The sequence below is a fragment of the Corylus avellana genome, chromosome ca2 (genome assembly GCF_901000735.1).
Source record: "Corylus avellana chromosome ca2, CavTom2PMs-1.0".
Taxonomy (NCBI): domain Eukaryota; kingdom Viridiplantae; phylum Streptophyta; class Magnoliopsida; order Fagales; family Betulaceae; genus Corylus; species Corylus avellana.
Genome location: NC_081542.1, coordinates 26,884,808 through 26,906,891, shown reverse-complemented (window position 1 = coordinate 26,906,891; position 22,084 = coordinate 26,884,808). Strand labels below are relative to the sequence as shown.

General features: G+C 37.2%; 1 protein-coding gene across 1 annotated transcript; it reads right to left on the bottom strand.

The window, feature by feature from the left end:
* Positions 1–698: 698 nt before the first annotated feature.
* LOC132172160 (putative hydrolase C777.06c) lies at positions 699–16,218 on the bottom strand. The gene is made up of 9 exons (XM_059583611.1): positions 15,888–16,218; positions 15,130–15,265; positions 12,396–12,523; positions 10,768–10,915; positions 10,572–10,677; positions 5,602–5,660; positions 1,402–1,437; positions 1,207–1,316; positions 699–761 (listed from the first exon to the last, which is right to left on the bottom strand). The coding sequence occupies exons 1-9, from the start codon at positions 16,076–16,078 to the stop codon at positions 704–706; spliced, it is 972 nt and encodes a 323-aa protein (XP_059439594.1). The 5' UTR covers positions 16,079–16,218; the 3' UTR covers positions 699–703.
* Positions 16,219–22,084: the final 5,866 nt, after the last annotated feature.

Genomic DNA, 22,084 nt, shown 5'->3' with positions numbered 1-22,084 from the left:
TATGAAGTAACAAGGTTTAAAAAAAAAAAAAAAAAATTCCATCAACTAGAGGTGCCGAATCTCCCTTCTTATACCAAAAAAAGTGTAAATGAATTTCGTCTTTATTCAGATAATTTATTTTCTGACATTATTGTCAACCACATAACTCAAAATTCTAGTCTTCTAAACACTGATACTCAATTCTCTTTCCATCTTAAACACTTTTTTTTCAGCCCTTTTTTTTTTCATGCACTAACCTACATACAAAGCATTAAAAATTATATTCATTAAATTTTGCTTAGTAGAAATTATGGATACAAAGAGCTGCTAACTTGTGCACTGGTTTCAAATTTATTGGGTCCAGTTCGGATAGGTTTCAGGGTAGATCACAATTTACTCCTTGTAATTTGGCCTAATTATATCTTACCTTCTTGCTAAATCTTCTTATGGATATATTTTGGTTAACCAATCAAGTGATATTATGGGGGGAGGGGTGGCACATCTTGCACCAAATACACAGGGGCATGCTCCCATTATCTTTAAATTGGGGATGATGGAGTCAAAATCTTGTTCACGTTGCAACAATTTGGAAGTCACACCATTCAAGTTATGTAGCTAAGAAGTTCTATTGTGAAATATATTTCCTATAACTAAATAATTATGAACCTACTTGCTAAATGAGGAGAAAGACAGTTCAGAGTTTTAAGGGAATTGCCTCACCTTGTCATAGGGCTATGGGGATTCTCAAACCATCATGCGCAAGTTGCACAGGAATTCCTTCCCTGAATACATTTGATGGAAAAACAGAAGATGAGTACCTTTATGATATTTCCAGCATCTACAGACACAGTGCATAATAAAATCTTGAGTAATGCTTCACCTAGAACTATTTTACTACTCTTTTACAACTTGTTGACATATGTTAGCATGCAATGGAAGCCATGTCAAAAAAAAAAAAAAATTGGCACCTGTCAATCACGTGTTGACACGTGTCAACAAGCTGTAAAAGAGTTGTAAGTCTAATATTTTTCTAAAATCTTACTACACCAATTGCAAGGGATCTTCTAACTTTACTACCATAAGCCTAGGGCCATCATGAGAGAAGAGAATAGAAAACTATAATCAATACACATTAAAGGTCAACAGCCAAGTCAGGTCAATTATTACATAAATGCATTTAGACCATGAGATTGTGATTGACTACCAAGAAAGAGAGTGAATTTGTACCTTTTAGTCCATTCCATCAGAAACTCATTGTCCTTGTGGTGATCAAAACCATGAGTCATACCAATAAACAGGGCTCGCTTAGGACATATCCTCTTCACAGCTTCAAGTGACTGCAAAACTAGTTAATGTGACATGAGCAGAATATTGACCATAAGGGAAATTATGTAACGGTTCAATTTGAGTATGTAAACAGACCTGTGGCAAGCAAAGGTGAACATTATGGGATCCATCCTGCAAAAAGAATAAAGGCAAATCAGAATATAATTAGATTAATTCCTGGGAAGGCAAAACGAAATACATGAAAAGAAAAATATTAACATGAAATAGAAATATATGTATGAGCAGATATAAAAAGAGGTAGCAGGAATGAACAGATTGGAGGAAGCTTTAAGTTCGTAGATCCAAGCTTGTTCTCTCTCGATCATCGAAGCTTCGAGGGTTCCTTTCTCTCCAAATGCACTACATTAGAAAGGAAGGGATTGCATTCCAAACAATATTGATATTATTCCGACTGACCCTTCTATTCCAACACGCTAAAAGATCCACCACCCTTCTAGGCATAACACACTAGCACAAACATCTGAAATACCATGATACACAACTCTCTCGCGACATCACAATAAAGAAGAAGATGATCCATGGTCTCCCTACTCTTTTTATACATACAACACCAATAATCTATGACTATGATATGACACTTGTGAAGATTATCCAAAGTGAGAATTTTACCAAGGAAAGCTATCAAAGTAAAGAAAGCCAACCTCAAAGGAGCCTTAGTCCTTCAAATGCTCTTCCAAGGGAAATGGGACTCAACATTACGAAGGAGAACCTTGTAAAAAGATTTGACCACAAAAGGTCTTCTTGTTTAGGACATCCAACAAAACCTATCATCGCCCTCCCAACCCACCCTAGAGGAATACAAAACATTGAAGAAAGAGGAGACAGAGTCTACCTCCTAATCATGCACCAACCCGGTGAAGTTAATGACCCAATGAACCGTATCATTGCTAACACTCCTAAGGTCAGCCACCATTGCAACCCTATTCCTCGCAAGGCAAAATAAATCCAGAAAAGATTCCTTCAAAGAATGATTTCCACACCATAACTCATGTCATAACCTGGTACGAGAGCCATCGCCCACCTCCACACTAGTAAAACTAGAGAAAACATCCCACCCTCTCCTAATGTGTTTTTAAAGATTAACCCCATAATTTCCAATGACCCCCTTAGTACACCATCCTCCCCGCCAAACTCCCATACTTCTTAATATCCACAATCTAATGTCAAAAAGTCTCTCTCTCCACAACAAACCTCCATAACCAGTTACCCAATAGAGCCTGAATGAAAGTAGTCAAGCTCCTGACCCCTAGCCATCCAAGCTGAATAGGAGTACAAACCTTCTTCCAATTAACAAGATGGAATTTAGGCACATTGTCTAACCGATTAGCAGAACCAACTGGGATAGGGTAGAGGGAAAGAAAATAGGTAGGGAGGTTGGAAAGAGTGCTCTTAATCAACATTACTCGACCACACATTGAGATATTGAGATTTTATTTGAAATTTTACCAACTTTTTCATTTTTTTTCTTCACACCTTCTCCAACTCTCTCTTCTATATATATATATATATATATATATATTAGAATGCAACTTATAGTAGAGCAAATTTTCACAAATGCAGATACCAGTAGTGCAAAGGCTTTTAAATTCATAAAGACATTTACCACTTAATTTATGTCAACTATTTCCATGTAAGCATAAGGAGAGTTTTCAAGCTTAAAACAATGCCCTGTTATTCCAAACGGCACCTCCATCTCCATAAAAATGGGATTGTGAGTGGGGTCATGGGGTCAAGTCTTGTGGCGTGTGTGAGCCATTTACCAAGCAACAAAATGAAAAAGAAATGATTAATAGAAATAAAAAGTAAAAAAAATAAAATATATTAATGAGAACAAATATTAAATGCCATTATTTTAACAAACTACTATGATTATCATTTGTGTGTTTTTATGCCAAACAACGATCATATTCAAGTTGTATAAAGATAGATTAACAAAAAAATATGTGCTGGTGGAACAGGAATAAGCTTCTTTGGTGTATAATATGATACTTTATCACTATGTTATCGATGTCTTGATATACATGAAGAATACTCCATTGAAAATGTTCTCTACATGCATATTAACATTCTTTGACCACCCTCATCACATACCTTTTTGATGAAGGGAACCTCTCAAGATAAGGCTATTTCGTATATGCACCCCTAAAGGACAAACTCCAGACCTGTGCAAGGCGCCTCTCCCCTCCTCCCCACAAAGGACGGGTAAGACTCGCGTTCGCCACAGGCATAGCTCCAAAGAATTGTTTGCACCCAAGGGACTCAAATCCACCCTCATCACACACTTAATTGTTGTCCAACACATTATTCTGCTGTGACTTGTTCACAATAATCTCTTTTACCAATTTCTAATCTAACCACTAATCTTAAGCTTTATCAATTGTCACCAAACACAGATACCGGTATCTATGTTTATGAGCTTCCACATAACCACATACATTTAAATTTTCTTGGCAAGGTTATATAAACCAACAACGAGAAACGACTACAGCAATGAATGTGCTTCTTTTAGTGCTAGACATACATTTGTAAGAAAAAAAGCCCAAAGCAGTCATGATCAATCAAACAAACTACGCAAAAAATTGTACATGTGCCAAAAATGCCTTTAAAGCAAAAGCAAGTCTCAACCAGAAAAATGACTTTATTTTTTTAAAAGTAATCGACAAATATCATTGAAAGCGTAAGGCGCTTCAAAGTACACAGGAAGTATACAATAGGATGCACCTAAATAAGCAAAAAGAACAAGGAAATCACTATAACTAATCGTCAAAGGATAAACATAAACAACTATCCGAAGATACAAAATTTGGAAGATAGTCTAGGCATGTTGGTACCATCTTCCACATAGCAACACTTTGACTACTACTGCTGGTACTCCACCAACAAGCATATAGGTTAACTACATGTCTAGGTATAACTCAAGACAGTCCAAAACGACTAAAAAATACTGTCTAAAAGGACATAAGCCATGTCACATCCACTTCCCAATCATAAGCTGCTCTAGCAAAGCTCACATTCCACTTATTTGAACCACCAAAAAATCCAAGTAAGCTGCAACAGAGGCATCCTTTGCATAAGCAATACCAAATAAATCTAGAAAAGCTTCCTTAAGGGCCACACCTCCACACCACTGATTATATAAAAAACTAGGGCTCAATAGAACAACACTCACCCCACGAATTGCCAAATTTAGAGTTCACTGCCACTCTCCACCAAGCCTTTCTCTTATTGACATAGCGTTTAAGCTATTTACCTAAGAGAGTACAATTAAACACTAGCAAGTTCCGAATTTCCAACCCTCCCTCAGAGCGCGGCGAACAAACCTTAGACTAGCTAACCAGGTGAAATTTAAACTCTTCACATAGCCCAGCTTGTAAGAAATCATACTGGAGCTTCTCAATACGGTTTGCAACACTCCCAATGGGAGGAAAGGACATGAAATACGTAGGCAAATTGGATAGGGTTATCCTGACCAGGAAATGATTTTATAGATGCCTAAAGAACAAAATTTATTCATCATTTTTTATCTTAAAATTCTCATCCGCATCCACAATATGTTAGACTATTTTCCTTCATGTAATCCTAATAAAAGGATATCATAACAATTAATAGATTGCACAACGAGCACTGACAAGATGAGGTGATAATCGAGATATCATGCAAAGTATATTACTAGGTTAAAGATTTGTAGCATCAATATATCAAATAGTAAGTGTTGACTACAATGCATGCAATCCATACTGCATTATACAAAGATAGCATTCCATGCTGCATTATCAAAATTATGAATTATAGCTATGTACAAATTCTAGCAGACCCAAAAGAGCGTATTCATCAAGATGTTTGAATGTAATTTGTCTACAAATCAAGAACACCCATGAGTGGCACAAGCAAAAGAGTCATTACACAACTTCAGTTGACAAAAGAAGAAACATAAAAGTGACAATAGGGAAAGAAACACTAAAAACCCACTTTAAGGAGACAAAATGCTCTTCCCAAACGGGGAAACTACATTTAGCAAGGGAGAGAGGGAGAGTGGAAGACACAGGGAGAAAAGGAGGGGGGAAGAAACTAGAAACAATAATTTAAAAAAAAACATTTCAGCAAAAATTTTCTTTAAAAATTTCTATTGAAGTGTCTGGGTTTCTGTTGTGTATATCCTGTTATTGCATCTCATGAACTTCCTCCAAATACAATGCCAGTGATGTGTATTCATAGATGAGTTCTTTTATTTTATGTACATCTACCTATTGCAAGTATTAAAAAGAATTTACTGACCTTATATAATGTATCCAATATGAGAATATCCACCTGTCCAGCCCCACTTTTCGAAATAACTACAAAATCAAAGTTGCCATTACACAGAGATTAGAGCCTAAGGTAATTCTTTTTACACAAGGAATTCCGAATAAAAAATACATAACTTCAAGAATATTTTTGATAAGCACAAAACTTCAAGAATATATACACTAGTGAATAAAAAAATATGACTATTATCCCTACTTAAAGAGGTAAATTAAAATGTTCGACTCCGAGAAAAGGTTATAGAGATTTTCAAATTCTGGAAGCATTAATGATTTTCCGTTTGCCTAGAATATATTATTTTCTTGGCAGGAAAAGATAAGAGAGACCCAGTAAAAAGATAGGAACAGTTGTGATATTTGAACCAAGAGCACAGAATCAGCCATTGACCAAATCATAAACCAATATACTGTGTTTACTATGTCCAGAAAGATGCAATACCTATAGGTCAACAGTCAGTCATCTGCATGTGAAAAGAAAGTTACTTGACACATTTCTTTCTATACTAATTTTTGGGACTCGGGTGGGTGTTTAGGACGTCCTTGCATTTATTTATCCATCTAGGGGACGAGATAATCCATTACAACTATGAAATCATATCCAAACAAAAAGATCGCAAATAGCATTAAACAACAAATGTGAATAGTGGGGTACATAAAGCAAGCATATTTATGTCTTCAGCATGACAAAAATGTACAACATAGATAAGATCAACCATGTTACGCTAAGTGTTTGTCTAGAAGAGCACAAAACTTTTAGGTCAATAAGCCACCAAAATTCATTTGTGTTAAAAGAAAAACAGAAGTCTAAATCAAATTTTAGGTTCCTGAAGCCCAATATTGGTTCTAATTTTGACCATGTGAATTGGGACTTCTTGATATACATGCTTAAGAGATGTGGTTTTGGTGGGATTTGGTGCTCTTGGATAGAACATTGCATCTCCTCGGTGAAGTTCTCGATTTTGATTAATGGGTCTCCTAATGGCTTCTTCAGCAGTTCCAGGGGTTTGAGACAAGGGGATCCTCTGTCTCCTTTGCTGTTTGTGTTGGTGATGGAAGCTTTAAGTAGGATGATTTCGGCAGCAGTTGATGGGGGGCTCTTAGAGGGTTTCCAAGTTGGTAACTTTACGCTCTCCCACCTTTTGTTTGCGGATGATACCTTGATTTTTTGCAAGGCATTGCCCACCCAGCTTCGTTATTTGCGAAGTGTTTTCTTGCTCTTTGAAGCTGCCTCCGGGTTGAAGGTTAATTTGGCCAAGTCGGAGTTAATTCCAGTGGGGATTGTGGAGCAAGTGGATAGGTTAGCCGGTATTCTAGGGGGTGGGGTTGCTTCTTTGCCGGTAAAGTACCTTGGTTTGCCGTTGGGGGTCTCGTGTAAGGCTAAGCATCTTTGGGATGGAGTTATCGAGAAGATAGAACGTCGGTTGGCAGGTTGGAAAAGGTTGTACTTGTCGAAGGGCGGAAGAGTCACGCTGATCAAGAGCACTCTCGCCAATTTGCCTACATACTTTTTGTCTCTATTCCCCATTCCAGTGAGCGTTGCAAAGCGGATTGAGAAGCTGCAGCGGGATTTCCTTTGGGGGGGTTTAAATGATGAGTTCAAGTACCATATGGTAAAGTGGTCGAAGATTTGTACCCCGATTAAGGAGGGAGGCTTGGGCATCAGGAACATCTTGTTGTTCAATCGCGCCCTATTAGGGAAATGGTTGTGGCGCTATGGAGTGGAGCGAGATTCTTGGTGGAGGACTGTGGTGGAGGTGAAGTATGGTAGTATTTGGGGAGGTTGGTGCTCTTTGGAGCCGGGTGGATCTTTTGGGGTGGGATTATGGAAGAACATTTGGAAAGGGTGGGATACCTTCAAAAGGTTTTTTCGGTTTGAGGTGGGGGTTGGGACTAGGGTCAGATTCTGGCACGACTTGTGGTGTGGTAATACAGCTCTCAAGATAGCTTTTCCAGGCTTATTCAGTATTGCTTGCGCCAAGGACGCCTCAGTTGCGGATCACTTGGAAGTGCTGGGTGGGTCCATTCAGTGGAACGTTTGTTTTGCTAGAGAGGCTCACGATTGGGAGGTGGATGTTTTGGCCTCTTTCTTCCAGGTGTTACATTCTACTAGAGTGAGCCGAGGGTGTGAAGATAGGTTGTGGTGGAACTCTTCCAAAAGAGGCTGCTTTAAGGTCAAGCTCCTTTACACCTCATTGGCATGCACCGAAGGGAGGGGCTTTCCTTGGAAGAGTGTGTGGCGAACACAAGCGCCGCCACGAGCAAGTTTCTTTGTTTGGTCGGCGGCTTTGGGCAAAATTCTGACCCTAGATAACCTCAGGAAGCGACAAGTGATTGTAACAAATAGATGCTATATGTGCAAAAGGAGTGAGGAGACGGTGGATCATCTCCTCCTTCATTGCGAGGTTGCCTATGCCCTATGGTGTACTTTTTTTGGGCGGTTTGGGTTATCTTGGGTGATGCCAAGACGGGTTTTGGATTTACTAGCTTGTTGGTGGTCCTCGGGGAGGAGGGGGAGTGCCGCGGTTTGGAAGATGGTGCCCACTTGCTTTTTTTGGTGTCTATGGAAAGAAAGGAATAGTAGGTGTTTCGAGGATGTTGAGGGGACCTTGGAGGACATCTTAGCCTCTTGTTTTCATACTTTGTATCTTTGGACTGTGGCGCATGTCTTTCCATTGTCGATTACTTTTGATGATTTTCTTTTTTGCTTTTCTTCTCGTTAGGTGTTTCCGTTGTATACTCCCAGTGTACTTTGGGGCGCCTATACGCTTTTAATAAAACTTCTTATTACTTATCAAAAAAAATTTTGTCCCATAAAGTAAATCAATTGTGATCAAGTCCCCAAAGAAGTGTTTAATAGCATTCTACCATTCTACCATTGATTAGGGTGATGCTTTCACAAACCAAATGGCTGATGTTGCTTAAACTTTTGCTGAAATGAAATATTTCGTTGGATTATTGTCCACATGACGAGGCACTTTTAGGTGAATAAGCCACCAAAAAATTGTTTTGTGTAGAAAGCAAAACAGAAGTTTAAATTAAACTTTAGATCTGCAAAGTCCAATAGTGGTTAGTAATTGTGTCCCAGAAGTTAAAAATATTTCAATCAAGACTCATTCTACCATGAAGTAAGGTGATGTTTCCACGATGTGGCTTAATTTTTTTTTTTTTTTTTTACTGATAAGTAAATCTAAATTTATTAAACCAAAGGGCGCACCCAAGTACACATTAAGTGTACAATGATGAACCTAACCAGAAAAAGAAAAAACAGCAAAAAGTCATGAAAACTAGAAATATAATAGCAATCATAAGCAGCCATTCAAAGGAAAAGGGTATTAAGAAAAGGGCCTTTGAAGCTTCAGTCATTTCACTATCTTCAAAGCATTGGTCATTTCCTTCTCTCCCAATACACAACATCGACCAAAGCAGAATCATTCTCCAAACAGCTTTGCTTTGACAACTACCAAATTGCCCATCCAACAAGCGAAGAGATATCTCACTTGATGAGTCATGGCCCAAGCTAACCGAACAAGCCGAAGATAGAGTTCCATAAGGCACTAGCTATTTTGCAATGGAGTAATAGGTGGTCTATGAATTCCCCACTCTTCTTACACAAGCAAACCAATCTACCACAATGATATGCCGCTTCATCAAGTTATCTAAGGTGAGAATCTTACCTAAAGCGGCAGTCCAAACAAAGAAAGCCACTCTCAAAGGGGCCTTAGTCTGCCAAAAACACCTCCAAGGAAAAAGAGAGCTATCATGGGAAATTAAGACATTATAGAACGATCTTATATCAAACAACCCCTTCTTGGAGGGGTTCCAACAAAGCTTGTCTATAACGTCCTGTTTCAAACATATGGAATACAATTGATTGAAGGAAAAAGTAAAGAGTTGCAATCATGCGCCGCTCTTACAAAATTAATGTACTAGCGAGGAGAGCCATTGACGACCTAAAGAAGATCTGCCACGAAAGCATCCCTTAAGCAATCAATGTTTAACAACTTTGGAAACTTTCCTTAAGGAGAAGCTCCCCACACCACACATCGTTCCAAAAACTAATCATGGAGCCATCACCCACCTCAAAACTAGTAAATCTAGAAAACTCCTTCCAAACTCTCATAGTGCATTTCCAGAGACCCACCCCATAAGACCCATTGCTCCATTAGAACACCACCCACCCCACTGACTACCATATTTATGGAGTGGTAGTGGCTTAGATTTTCCAGAAATGACAAATTTAGTTGGATACCTATCCATGGCATCTGCATGAGCTAGCTCTCTCCTGATCCCCCTTTCTTCTTGTAGTTTACCTTTGTTAAAAAAAATGCTGATAATGTCCTTAAGCAACATTATGTTAGACCCCAAGAAAAACTTTCAGATTTGTTGTATACAATAGCTGCCTAAGATATACACATAAATAAATTGACGAGAATAGCTAAAAATTGGAAAACATAGAAAGCCATAAATCCTAGAACCAGGGAATACACATGCTCTGAGCACAGGAGCGCACTACTTGTAATCAGCAAGGCAGATGCCAACCCAGATAATCAGAAGATCCCTCAACCTTGGGAGGCACAGCTTACAACGTTAAGATGAGATTTAAGATGATATCAAATTCTCCATGCTTTTCTTGGAAATATGAGATCAGCAACATGCAGAAAAGGTGTAAGACACACACACACATGTAGACAGAGGCCAAACACACACAAATATATTGTGAAATCACCACTTATCCCAAAAGCTTAAACTTATAGGAAATTGTGAAGTTAATAATTTAATTAATATTCTAACACTCCTCTTACGTATGGGCTCAAACTCTCCCTTAATAAATGAGACCCAACACATAAAATATTTAATTAAAATGAGAGGTGAATGATAGAGACAAGGTTCAAACTTAGGACTTTTGCTCGGATACCATGTTAATTCACCACTAATATCACTTACAATACTCCGTGCTTGCAGGAAAGCGAGAAACATCAGATATATAAGCTACTCTACACTTGTCACCAAATAGGAAACCCAAACAGACATAATCTTCTCCATGCATCACCTACATTCAAAATCAAAGCATCAAGATACTAAGATATACAAAGGAATGGTAGATGTATAGCATGATCAAGAAAGATATGGAGCTACTAACGGGTAAAGGAACAAATCCTAGGCCTGATGCAACAAATGGTTTCTCACATTGGTCCTCAATTATCCTCCAGTCAAGCTGTGCTACCCGTCTCACTTCTTGACCTTCTCTATATTTCTTTTGAACCAAGTATGGAAATTTCGTCGCAATGCTGTTATAAAGGTACAACATAAAAATCTCATGTGATTGTATAACTTAGATTACGCCTGACAAAAAGAGAATTCAAGCATGAAATGCTAAACATAAATCTCTATCAGTATATTCGAAACCATTTCAAATGAAGTCACTTCCTGATTTAAACAATTGAAGAAATTAGGCTCCCCCTCCCCCCTACTATGACCTGATATGCAATGTCTCTAACAAAGTTTCAATTTGAGCAATTGACCCCCTTATTTGAATGAATTGTAGTGTCCACTGGCATCTAAACTAGAAGTGAAGTCCGACTATAAGTGAATGCATGACAGGTGCATGTGACTCTAAGATCCTCTTAACAACTGACAAGCATGAAAAATGACCCAAATGCCCCCTTAAATATTGAAAGCAAAAATAAATAGAAAGAGACATACAGAGAGAGTGATAGAGACATTGGGATCTCCCTTCAAACTCAGGAGTGGCAAGGGCCCCACTGCCCCTTCTTTTATTCTTCTTTTGTTTCATCATCTCCAAATACAAGAATAAATCTTATCTATCCCATCCACATGGTATCTTGTAGATGGTTAATAAATGTAAATAAAAAAGAAAAGAAAAGGTGTAGAGATGCTTCTTAGAACAAATAATAATAACAATTAACAATCACAATAATAATAATAATAATAATAATAATAGTAATTCTGTACAAGTGCCTTCATTATAATAGAAAGACTTATTGTCCAATTATATGTGTTCTACAATTTTCCTCCTGGCCAGATCAGTGAGCATGCCATGAGCCTTGATCATGATCTAACCCTCGCCATTTGTACAATATAGATTCCCAGCACCATTGCAACCAATCCAAAGTCACCATCTATCCGATCAAGGCTCATGGCATGCTCACTGAGTGTAGTTTGGAACTTGTTTGGCTTTCTGTTTCTGCAGATAGGTGCTGGTTTTGAGTGTAGTTCTCTTGAACAGTTTTTTCTTTGTATTGTTTCTGTGTAACTTTAATTTTAGTAGATTGCTAGAGTTAGTTTGTTAGCTCGTTTGTTGAATATAAAATTTACTCATTCATCCAAACAAAAAAACACTACTGCACAGTATCCTAATAATGCAAATATAAAGTTTGATGAAATTGGTGTAGAAACAATACACACATTCTACCCATCAAATCTATGGGAAGTAGACTCATGCAAGAGATGGCAAACTAAAAACTGAGAACTACATGTTGTCTACAAAAATAGGGACGCACTTTTTTATTTTTTTCGCTCATTCACTAAATACCATTTACCATTCAACTATAAGGAATAATATATATCATTTGGCTCTACGCATTCAAAAATTATTTGAAAAGTACCAAACTCCATAGTATGTAGATTTATTTATAGGCTCAGATCTAAAGCAGTCAGTACAAGTAATGATGGGTAGGGCCTCATCAATCTTGAATGAGCATCCAAGAATAAAATAATAAGAGAAAGAAGAAAAAAAGATATAAGCACCTCTCCATTGCATGCTGACTTAGGTATATGGAAGTGGGATCAATGTCATTTGTAGAACTATATGGTTGCACAGCACGTATATCATCCAGACCAAGAACTGCATCAGCATGTTCATGAGTCAAAATGATCTGCATTTCACAAAAAAAATAAGTTTCTAATACTCTCAGAAAGAGCAGGGTTTCAGTTATCAAGAAAATTGAGATTTATTAGTAAATTGGCAACAAGCATGCAAAATAAAAGCCACAGATTTTTTTTTAAAAAAAAATGCTCTTAAATTCAAGCCAATAAAATTCATCAATGTCCACAGCTCATTTCATTCAGCTTTTTACATTGTTGGAAGTCCCACATTGCCTGGGTATTAAGGAGATGGGTCATTTATAAGGTGAGGGAAAACCTCAACTTTTGAGCTAGCTTTTGAGTTGAGTTAGGCCCAAGACTAATTTCTAACATGGTATCAGAGCCTAGCCCAATTGATTGTGGCCCACCGTCACCTATTGTCGCACGTGTTGGCTTGGAAGTCCTCCCACCACACGTGAGGGGGCGTGTTGGAAGTTCCACATTGCCTAGGTATTAAGGAGATGGGCCATTTATAAGGTGAGGGGAAACCTCAACTCTTGAACTAGCTTTTGAGTTGAGTTAGGCCCAAGACCCATTTCTAACATACATAAACTACTGTCAACAATAAAATAAATAGCACTCTAAACTGACAATTGCAGCATGGACACTCCATTCCAAAGCATGTTATAATATCTCTACTGGCAAAACCATGAATTTCAGTAAAAACAGTTTGACAGCTGCAACATATTCTATTGCCCAAGTAATTAGTGTTCTTAATGCTTGAAAATTTCTAAGGTTTATTTATTAATGCTAATACTTTGTATTGTTTCATCTGCTCAACTTACCAACTTTGGCTGCCTGTGCAACCACACAATGTTAGTGAGTTGATATTAGAAAGAGCTTCCAGGTAGGTGTTTGATGAGAAAAAAGTATTCTCTAAGTTTGATTAAAAATAATGTAATGCCTTGAATTTAGAAATCCCCAATTAGACACATTTGCAACCTAAATTTCAATTTCACTATTCAGGTATTAACTCAAAAAATCCATGCCAATCATATCCATCCATTTGAGTTAATGAAACCCACAGAACTGAGCGCAAAAGAAAAAAAAGGACATAAATTTCATTTAATGATACATGTGATGGCCTGTGGATGTTTGGTTGACCCGGGCCTATTATTGTTTATTGCGAGAGAGAGAGAGAGAGAAGTGACTTATATTGTTAAGGCCTTATAGCTCTCCCCTTTTCACACAAACTCTCTGAGACTTTCCTGGCAAAATATGTTTATTAAAACAGCTAACCTCACACACACACACAAAAAAAAAAAAAATTAATCCCATACGAGGCTTGACTTTTGTATTTACCTATAAAGAATAAACTAAAAGAAAAAAACCACAGTCCAAGCTAAATAAGCTCCTAACATGGGAATACTTCATAAATTGTGGAGTTTCAATGGTTTATCTTATAATGAGCTAAAATGAAATCTTACTTACTGTTGAAATAATGATGATGTGAGAATATTGAGCGGAAGCAAGAGAGAGAATGAACACAAAGAACTTACAGGTGATTCGAAGTTAGACACCTACGTCCACCACTAGGAATACCCCTAAGAGCTACATTGTACTCATTAACTTGATTTGTTTATAATACAAAGGTCCCTCTTTATAGGGTAGTGTCTAAATACAAGTATAGTAATCAAATCTCCTTGATTTGATTACAATTCCAATATTTGATTACAATCAACCCATAAATAGAGAATATTTGATATCAATCTAATTATCGAATATACGGAAAATATAATATATTTTCCGTATATTATGGAACAAACATAGAAACTAATTAACTTGATACAATATAGAGGAATGAAGATAGTTAGAATTTCATACATTATGAGGAGGACACGGTTCTGACACTAAGATACAATATGAGACCAAAATAAAAGAGCTGGTGATACTATCAAATAGTCTACTCAACTGACATCTCATTTGTACTTATCTGCATAAGATATAGATCTTAACCTCATCAACTAGTGAAAAATTACTAATGATGAAAAAGATAAGGCATCATGGTGGAGGCACTAAAAGCACCAAAACCTATAGCCAACTCAAGTATACCACAAGAAACCAAACAAACTCAAACATAGATCTGACTAGGTACTCACCAAGTAAAGCTAGATAATCTGCAATCATGTTATAACCATGTAGACTAAATATGAATGAATGGTTGATTCTTATTTCATTAATTTGAAGAAAGCCCCCCTCCTTTCTGTGTAAGCCAGCCAGCCTCCAAAACAACAAAAACGTAGAAGGAAAGTTGCCCAGTGAATGAAGATGACGGTCGACACAATAGCAAAATTTTGTTTGATATGACACCATAAATTTATGTGATGTAAAGTTTTTTTTTTTTTATTATTATTTTTTTTTCTCTGTGGCATATGTATCGTGGAAAGATTATGAGAACAATAACCATTTACTTGCCCACTGCAGTCAAGATAGGTTTCTTAAGGAAAAGAACAGAAAATATATAGTTCTCACTATTTATTGTATGCATGTATTAGATGCATGAAGGTGTATACTTTTATGAAAGCATAGAAACGAGGGCCTAACTTGCTGTTTTTTACTAAAATATATGTGCTACAAATCATAGGTAATCACAAACATGTGGAAAAAGAATACTCACAGAATCCACTCTAGGAATCTTATAAGCAGTAAACCACCGAAGTACTTGCTCCCGAAATGTCTTCCCAACGTCAATCAATATATAGCTGTGATTACCATCGCTTCGGCAATAATCAATCAGAAGAGATGTATTGCACCTGTAAATCCATAAATCATAAATATCCAACACAGCCACGCAATTCATCAATAGAAAAACAAAGGTATAAAGACATATTATCCATTAACAAATTCAAAAATTCAACTCCTTTCCTTCTACATATCCTTTTGCTACAAAAAAAAAAAAAAATTGTCTCAACTAATACTTTTTCTTGGTAACTTAATTCGAACTTTTACTTCTTCAAAATCCCAAATGATAAAAAACCAAAGTTATGTACCTAACCAAACTTTCAAAAAGAATAGCAAATGAATCTAAACACTAAAACTCACTAATATTGTCCATCCAATGCATTTCTCAAAATAGAAGAAAGAACACTACCTCTCTGTTTGGCTGCTAGAATAACCGAGCAAAACAAAAGAGACTTCCTTAAAATTAAACGCGCTTACTTTTTTTTATATAGACAAAAATAAGAATCAAACTTCCTTTTCCTCTCCTAAACTTTATCACTAAGCAAAAACAGCACATCGAGAACGCTAATCAGCCACCAAACTTTCCTCGAACACACAATGCCAGATCTAACTTCAACAATTACCAAAAACACACAAAATGTAAGACAAATAGCAGCATGAGAATCACATAGTGAGAAATCTAAACCTAATCACCTGTAATTAGGGTTGCGCTCAGGTGGTATAGACAATGCCTGGGAGCAGACGTGACAGGGAGGATCGGACGGCTGGATCAGGCACATTAAGTTGGGGACCGCGCTCGAGCACCCGGTCCCGAGGAAGATCAGGGCCGAGGATTGGCCGTGATCCGAGAGGTCGCCGTTCTCAGTGACATTAGGGTTCGCCATTCTCCTGAAGAGTACGTGAGAGAAGGGGTTTGGGGTTCGAACGTTGGGGAGAAAGGAGAACAGTGGCGTAGAGTGAACGAGCAGAGGAAGATTCGTGGGGTATTTACAGAGAGAATCTTCGCCCGCGGAATTTGGCGGTTTTGGCGGTTGGACATTTTTACACGTCTTTTTTTTTCACTTTCTTTTTTTGTATAGAAAGTTAATAGAGTTAAAAAAAAAAAAAAAAAAAAAAAAAAAAAAAAAAAAAAAATTCCTATGCTAACACTTGTCTATTGAAGACCAATGACAATGACACGGTGGGAGTGGCTAAACAAAATAATAGGCGTTCTCTTAAATCCGATTGGAATATAATGTGACACATCTCCATCACAATATAAGTAAGAATCATAGGCTTACACTAGACATGAGGATTTTCATTGTGAAAGTTGAATATATACATTAGTGTTTACTTAACTACATAAAAATAAATTATTTTAAGACTACTGAATCACGACCCATCCACCACTGACGGTAAAATTAGGAAAGTATTGGTTAGAATCTTACCCTGCTATGCGGTTTTGTGTTTATGATTAAACCAAGCCAACCAATGTTATAGCATTGAGTGTATTAATCATAGGTGTTGTTACTATACACAACAATGATGAACAATATAAAATCGAAAAGAGAGAGTCAAAACACAGATTTAACGTGGTTCGATAATGTGCATACGTCCATAAAGAAGCGGCTATATTTTGCTATTAATGATTTAGGGTCACATTATAACATACATATAGGAAAACTCTAAACCCTAAACCTAAAGAGGATTGTCATGGCCTTTATTTTGAATTGAAAAATGGTAAACAAACAAATTTTTTTTATAAGATTTTCAAGAAAAAATGCCCGAGAGGTGGTACCGTTTTTTATTAAATTACTATGTTTAAATTTTGTCAATTTTATTTATCAAATACATCATTTTGTCAAAGTTTTGTTAATTTTTTAACGTCTATACCACATAATATCCAATTAAATCCCGACACATGTTATGTATGTCTATTCAATATCTCAATATTGTAATCCTAGTCTCCAAGAGGTAGTTCAATCGGCTGGGACTACGCCTAATGAAGCGGAAGTTACTAGTTTGAATCTCCCTCCCCCTCTTGTGCGAACATGTCAAAAAAAAAAAAAAACATTGTAATCCCACATTAGAATGACAAGTCATCATTGTAGTCACAACGGAAGAAAAAAACAATGCAGCAAAGCACCCAAAAAATGTGTTTTTGTTTTCAAATTTATTTGACCTTGTCAATTGAAGGATATATATAGCGATTGGGCACAAATAAGGTTTTGTTTTGCCTTCCAATAAAAGATAGGCACATCAACATAAAGCACCAAAAGAAATTAAGATAAAATCGTCGGACTCACCCTATTCTATACATGAATCGACAAAATTTCTCCCTCCCGCTCTAATGAATCTAACCGCCACCCCTTTTCACCGCCGAACAACACCTCCAATTGGCTACCCATCTCTCCACCACTATGCCGCTCACGCACCACTCCATCGTGGCCTTCCCCAAGAAACATAAGCTCACCACTCCCAAAAAAAAAAAATTATATGTGTTTCACGTGGTTTGGGATGATTATACTTGCACAATACAATTATAATCCCTTACAACTCAATCAAGATCTTAACAATTGTTTTGTTTTGAAATTAACTGGTCCCATATCAATATTCATTATCCTATTTATTTTTAAGGGTAAAGTTCACTTAATTTCCTTAAACTACCACTTTAATGACAATCTACCCCACAAACTATTAATTACGACAATTTACCCCCTAAACTACCAAAACAATGACAATGGAACCCACAATGCTAACAAAATGATAAATTACCCCTATAGAATTTTCAATAAGACAAAAATACCCTTAATTTTTTTTAAAAAAAATTAATTTTTAGTATTTTGTTTTTATTTTAGTAAGGGTAATTTTGTCATTTTTTTTAAATTGAGGGTATATTGTCATTATTTTGGTAATTTGGGAAGTAAATTGTCGCAATTGATAATTTTGGAGGTAGATTGTTATTTGGGTGATAGTTTGAGAGGGTTGAGTAAATTTTACCCTATTTTTAACAACTTAGATGTGATGTCCGAGCTTGTATTTATTAAAATAAAAGTATTAATTGAATTTTTTAGAATCAATTTACGGAAATAATTTTTTTATTATGGACATGTGTTGAGAAAGTAATGATTTTTGTAAACTTTATAAGTCAAACCGTCAAGCAATCATTGATTGATTTTGGTGCCGAGATTAATTGATGATTTATTCGGATGATATTATTTTGAGGTTAAATTATGGAATTATTAAGTTAAATAGTAGACTTATTTAGGGACAGTTGAATAAAAATATTAAAAAGACAATTCGAGAGATTAATAAGACAGTTTGGGAGATTAATAAAAAGATTAAACAACAATCGTTGTTGTTGTTGTTGTCTTTTTTTTTCTTTTTCTTTTTTTTTTGAGAAGATATTTAAGGAATACATCATGGTTATTACCTAAGAAGTTGAAAAAAAAGAAAGAACAAAAATGACAGGTGTGATGTCACCAAAGAGGTGAAAGAAACGTCCAAAAAGAAGGAAAGGAAAACGTGTGGAAAATGAGAAGGATGGTGAGTCATGGCACATCAGGGTTTGAATGAAAACTATTTTATAATTAAAAAAAAAAAAAAAAAAAAAAAAGAGAAGATGAAGGCTGCATCACAGGCTCACAGCATATTAAGATGCCTTAATTAAAGCTTTAAAAAAAAAAAAAAAAGCCTTTAACTAAAGAAAAATGTTATACGTACTTTTAAGTGCTCACTCTCTAATATGACAGTGAAATTATCATGGGATGCTACATCTACTAGCATTTGTTACTTCATCAAATGATCACTTTTACTCTCACATCTCTCGCGAGCTGGAAAAGAAATTCTATTAAAAGTAGTAATCTAGGTCATTCCTGCTTACAGTATGAGGCGTGTTCCAACTTTCAAAAAATTTCTGCAAAAAAATCAATACGATGATGCAAAAATTTTGGTGGGGCCATCAAGAAAATGAGGCAAAAATTCACTGTATGAGCCGGAAGATGATGGAGGGGTGTTCCAAGGCAATCAAAGGTATGAGTTTCAGAACTTCAGTATGTTTTAACAAAGTTTTACTTGCTAAACAATGTTGGAGACTTATACGACACCCTTAAGTCTGGCGGTTAGAATTATTGAAGCTAAGCATTATCCCCGAGGCTCAATAATCCTAGAGGTAGAACTGTCTATTAGTTAATTATTATTAGATGCTATATCTATTTGTATTTGTCATTTCATCAAATGATGATTTTTATTGTCATGTTAAAATGAAGTAAGTACTTAAAAATTGAAGAAGGCTAAACTTGGGGACCAATATTTCTTTTAGAAGGGGAAGAACCCCTTGTTTCCTTCTCAACAAAAGCGAGCTCAAGCTTTATTCTTCAACCCAAGAGAGAGAGAAGACCGTGAGACAAAAAGAAACAAGGTAGCTAGGGAGAAAGAACCAAAGAAGAGGAAAAATACTTGCACTTTGACTGCGAAATTTTAGAGAGGGCACTTTCTTAGCAAAAATATATCTTTAATTAAAGAAAAGGTTCTTAAACTACTACACAAATTATTTTCTTTATTGAAATATTATTAAATTATTCAGAGTTCTTGTTCTAAGAAACATAGATTATGTTTCTTCCGATTTTTTGATTCTCAAATAATAAAGAGAAAAAGATTTCGGAGTTCTTGTTTATTTAAACAATGAAGAGTCAGAGATTGAGTACTTGTAAAATTAGGGAAAAGTAAAATATTTTTCGTATATTCCATAATTACGTTGATATCGAATATTCTCTATTTATGGACTAATTGTAATTAAATATTGGGATTATAATCAAATCAAGGGATTTGATTATTATACTTATATTTAGACATTACGTTTTAACTAGGGACCTTTATATTGTAAATGTGACATACCTTTTTCTCTCTAGAGTCAAACCCTAGAGTAGAAGAAAACCTTTTCCACGTCTTTTCCAGACTGTGGAGGTGAACTTTTGGGGTGCAGGAGAGATCATAACTGGAGTGTTGTTATCAAGAAAGAAATGGCGGAGGATCTAACGAAGCTATGGGGAAAACTATCACTTGATGAAGGGGAAACAACGGAAGTTGAGATTCAACCGCAGATGGTGGAGGAGGTAATCTCTAGGAGTCAATACTGCCTGGTGGGCAAGCTGTTATCGGAGCGCTATGTTGGAAAAGAAGTCATAAAAAGAACCTTGATCAAAGGGTGGTGGCCTTCGGGATACCTATCGTTCAAAGTTCTTGGAGAAAACCTTTTTCTACTGGAGTTTGCGAATGAATGGGACAAGATAAGGGTGTTGGAGGGTAGACCATGGATTTTTGAATGAATTCTATTCTCTGTTGAAGATTTTGATGGCCTATCATCCCCATCTGAAATTTGTTCTGAGCATGCAGTTTTCTGGGTGAGAATGCGTAATCTTCCGCTGGTTTGTATGGGAAAGGAGGTTGGCTTCCAAATCGGGGCTACAGTGGGAACGGTGGAGGAAGTAGATACTGATGAGAATGGAGTGGGTTGGGGGGAGTACCTTCGAGTCCGAATCCGAATTGATATCACTAAGCCTCTTGCGAGAGGAAGAGTTATCAAGCTTCTCGGTAAACAAACTCTGGTTGCGTTTCAATATGAAAAACTACCCAAACATTGCCATGATTGTGGGAAAATCTGGCATGGCCGGGAGGGGTGTCAAATAAAAGGGGGGCATCGGACCTGCGAGAAGGAGAAGCAGTATGGCCCATGGCTGCGTGTTCCGTCCCCACGCTGGAGGATAGAGTTTTCTCAATCCCATCAACCGGAATGGAGGGGAGCAGAGAAGGGTAGAGGAGAAAAGGTTACAGTGGGGGAGAGGGGCAGTAGAACCAGGGGAGGAAGAACTTCTGATGAGAGCGGTGGTAGCACGCCGCGTTCACAGACGGACGGTTCAGCTTCTTCGGGAGAGCTGAAAAGCACGACAGAGGGAGGAGCTCAGCCGGTTACAGAGGAGGAAAATATTTATGGAAAGAGAATTATGATGGGCGAGAATCTAGGGCCTTTCAATGCTGAGCCAGTCGTAGCACCATTCATGGGGCAAGACGTTGCGCCCACTTTGGGCAACGTTAATGGTGCCCGGGATACGGTATTTCCTGATGGTAACGGAAATAGGCAAGAAAAGATGCAGAATAAACAGGGAAGGAAATAATCAAGCCTGAATTTGGAAAGGGTAGCGTTTCTAAAAGGGAAGTTTGAAAAAGCTTTCTCAAATGTGCACATTAATGATGAAACAGCTGGGTCGTGTGATAATGGAAAAATTCCAACGGCAGGTAGGAAGCCACCTGTCCCACTTACGGGTAGAATGGGCTTAGAGACATGTGGAGGGTTGTCTCAGGAAGGGGGGGAAAAATTGGGCCACGTGGGACCAACTTGGAAGCGACGTGCCTGGGGTGGAAAACAGAATTTACTCGAAGTCCCAACGCCACCTCTGCATGGGAAGAGAACGTTTACTGGAGACAGAGAGGGGGGTGAACGTTGAAGTTACATCTGGTTCCAAGAGACAGATGAAACATAAGGATGCTACTGCTCCTGGGTTATTTGATGAGGAGGAAGATCAATTGAATGGATCGGGAATGGAGGGGTCTAGGATACAGCCCCGCCGACCGGAATGAAAATTTTATGTTGGAACTGTCGGGGGCTTAGGAACCCGTCGACAGTTCGTGAGCTTTGCCGGAAGGTAAAGGAGAAGTGCCCCGATTTGGTTTTTCTTATAGAAACCAAACTTCGAAGTAATAAAATAATGGTGATCAAGCGTAGGGTGGGATTTGAAAACATGTTAGTGGTTGATTGTGTCGGAAGAAGTGGTTGTTTGGCATTGTTATGGAAGCAGGGACTGGGGTCGAAATTCAAAACTATAGACAGAGGCATATTAATGCTATTGTGACCT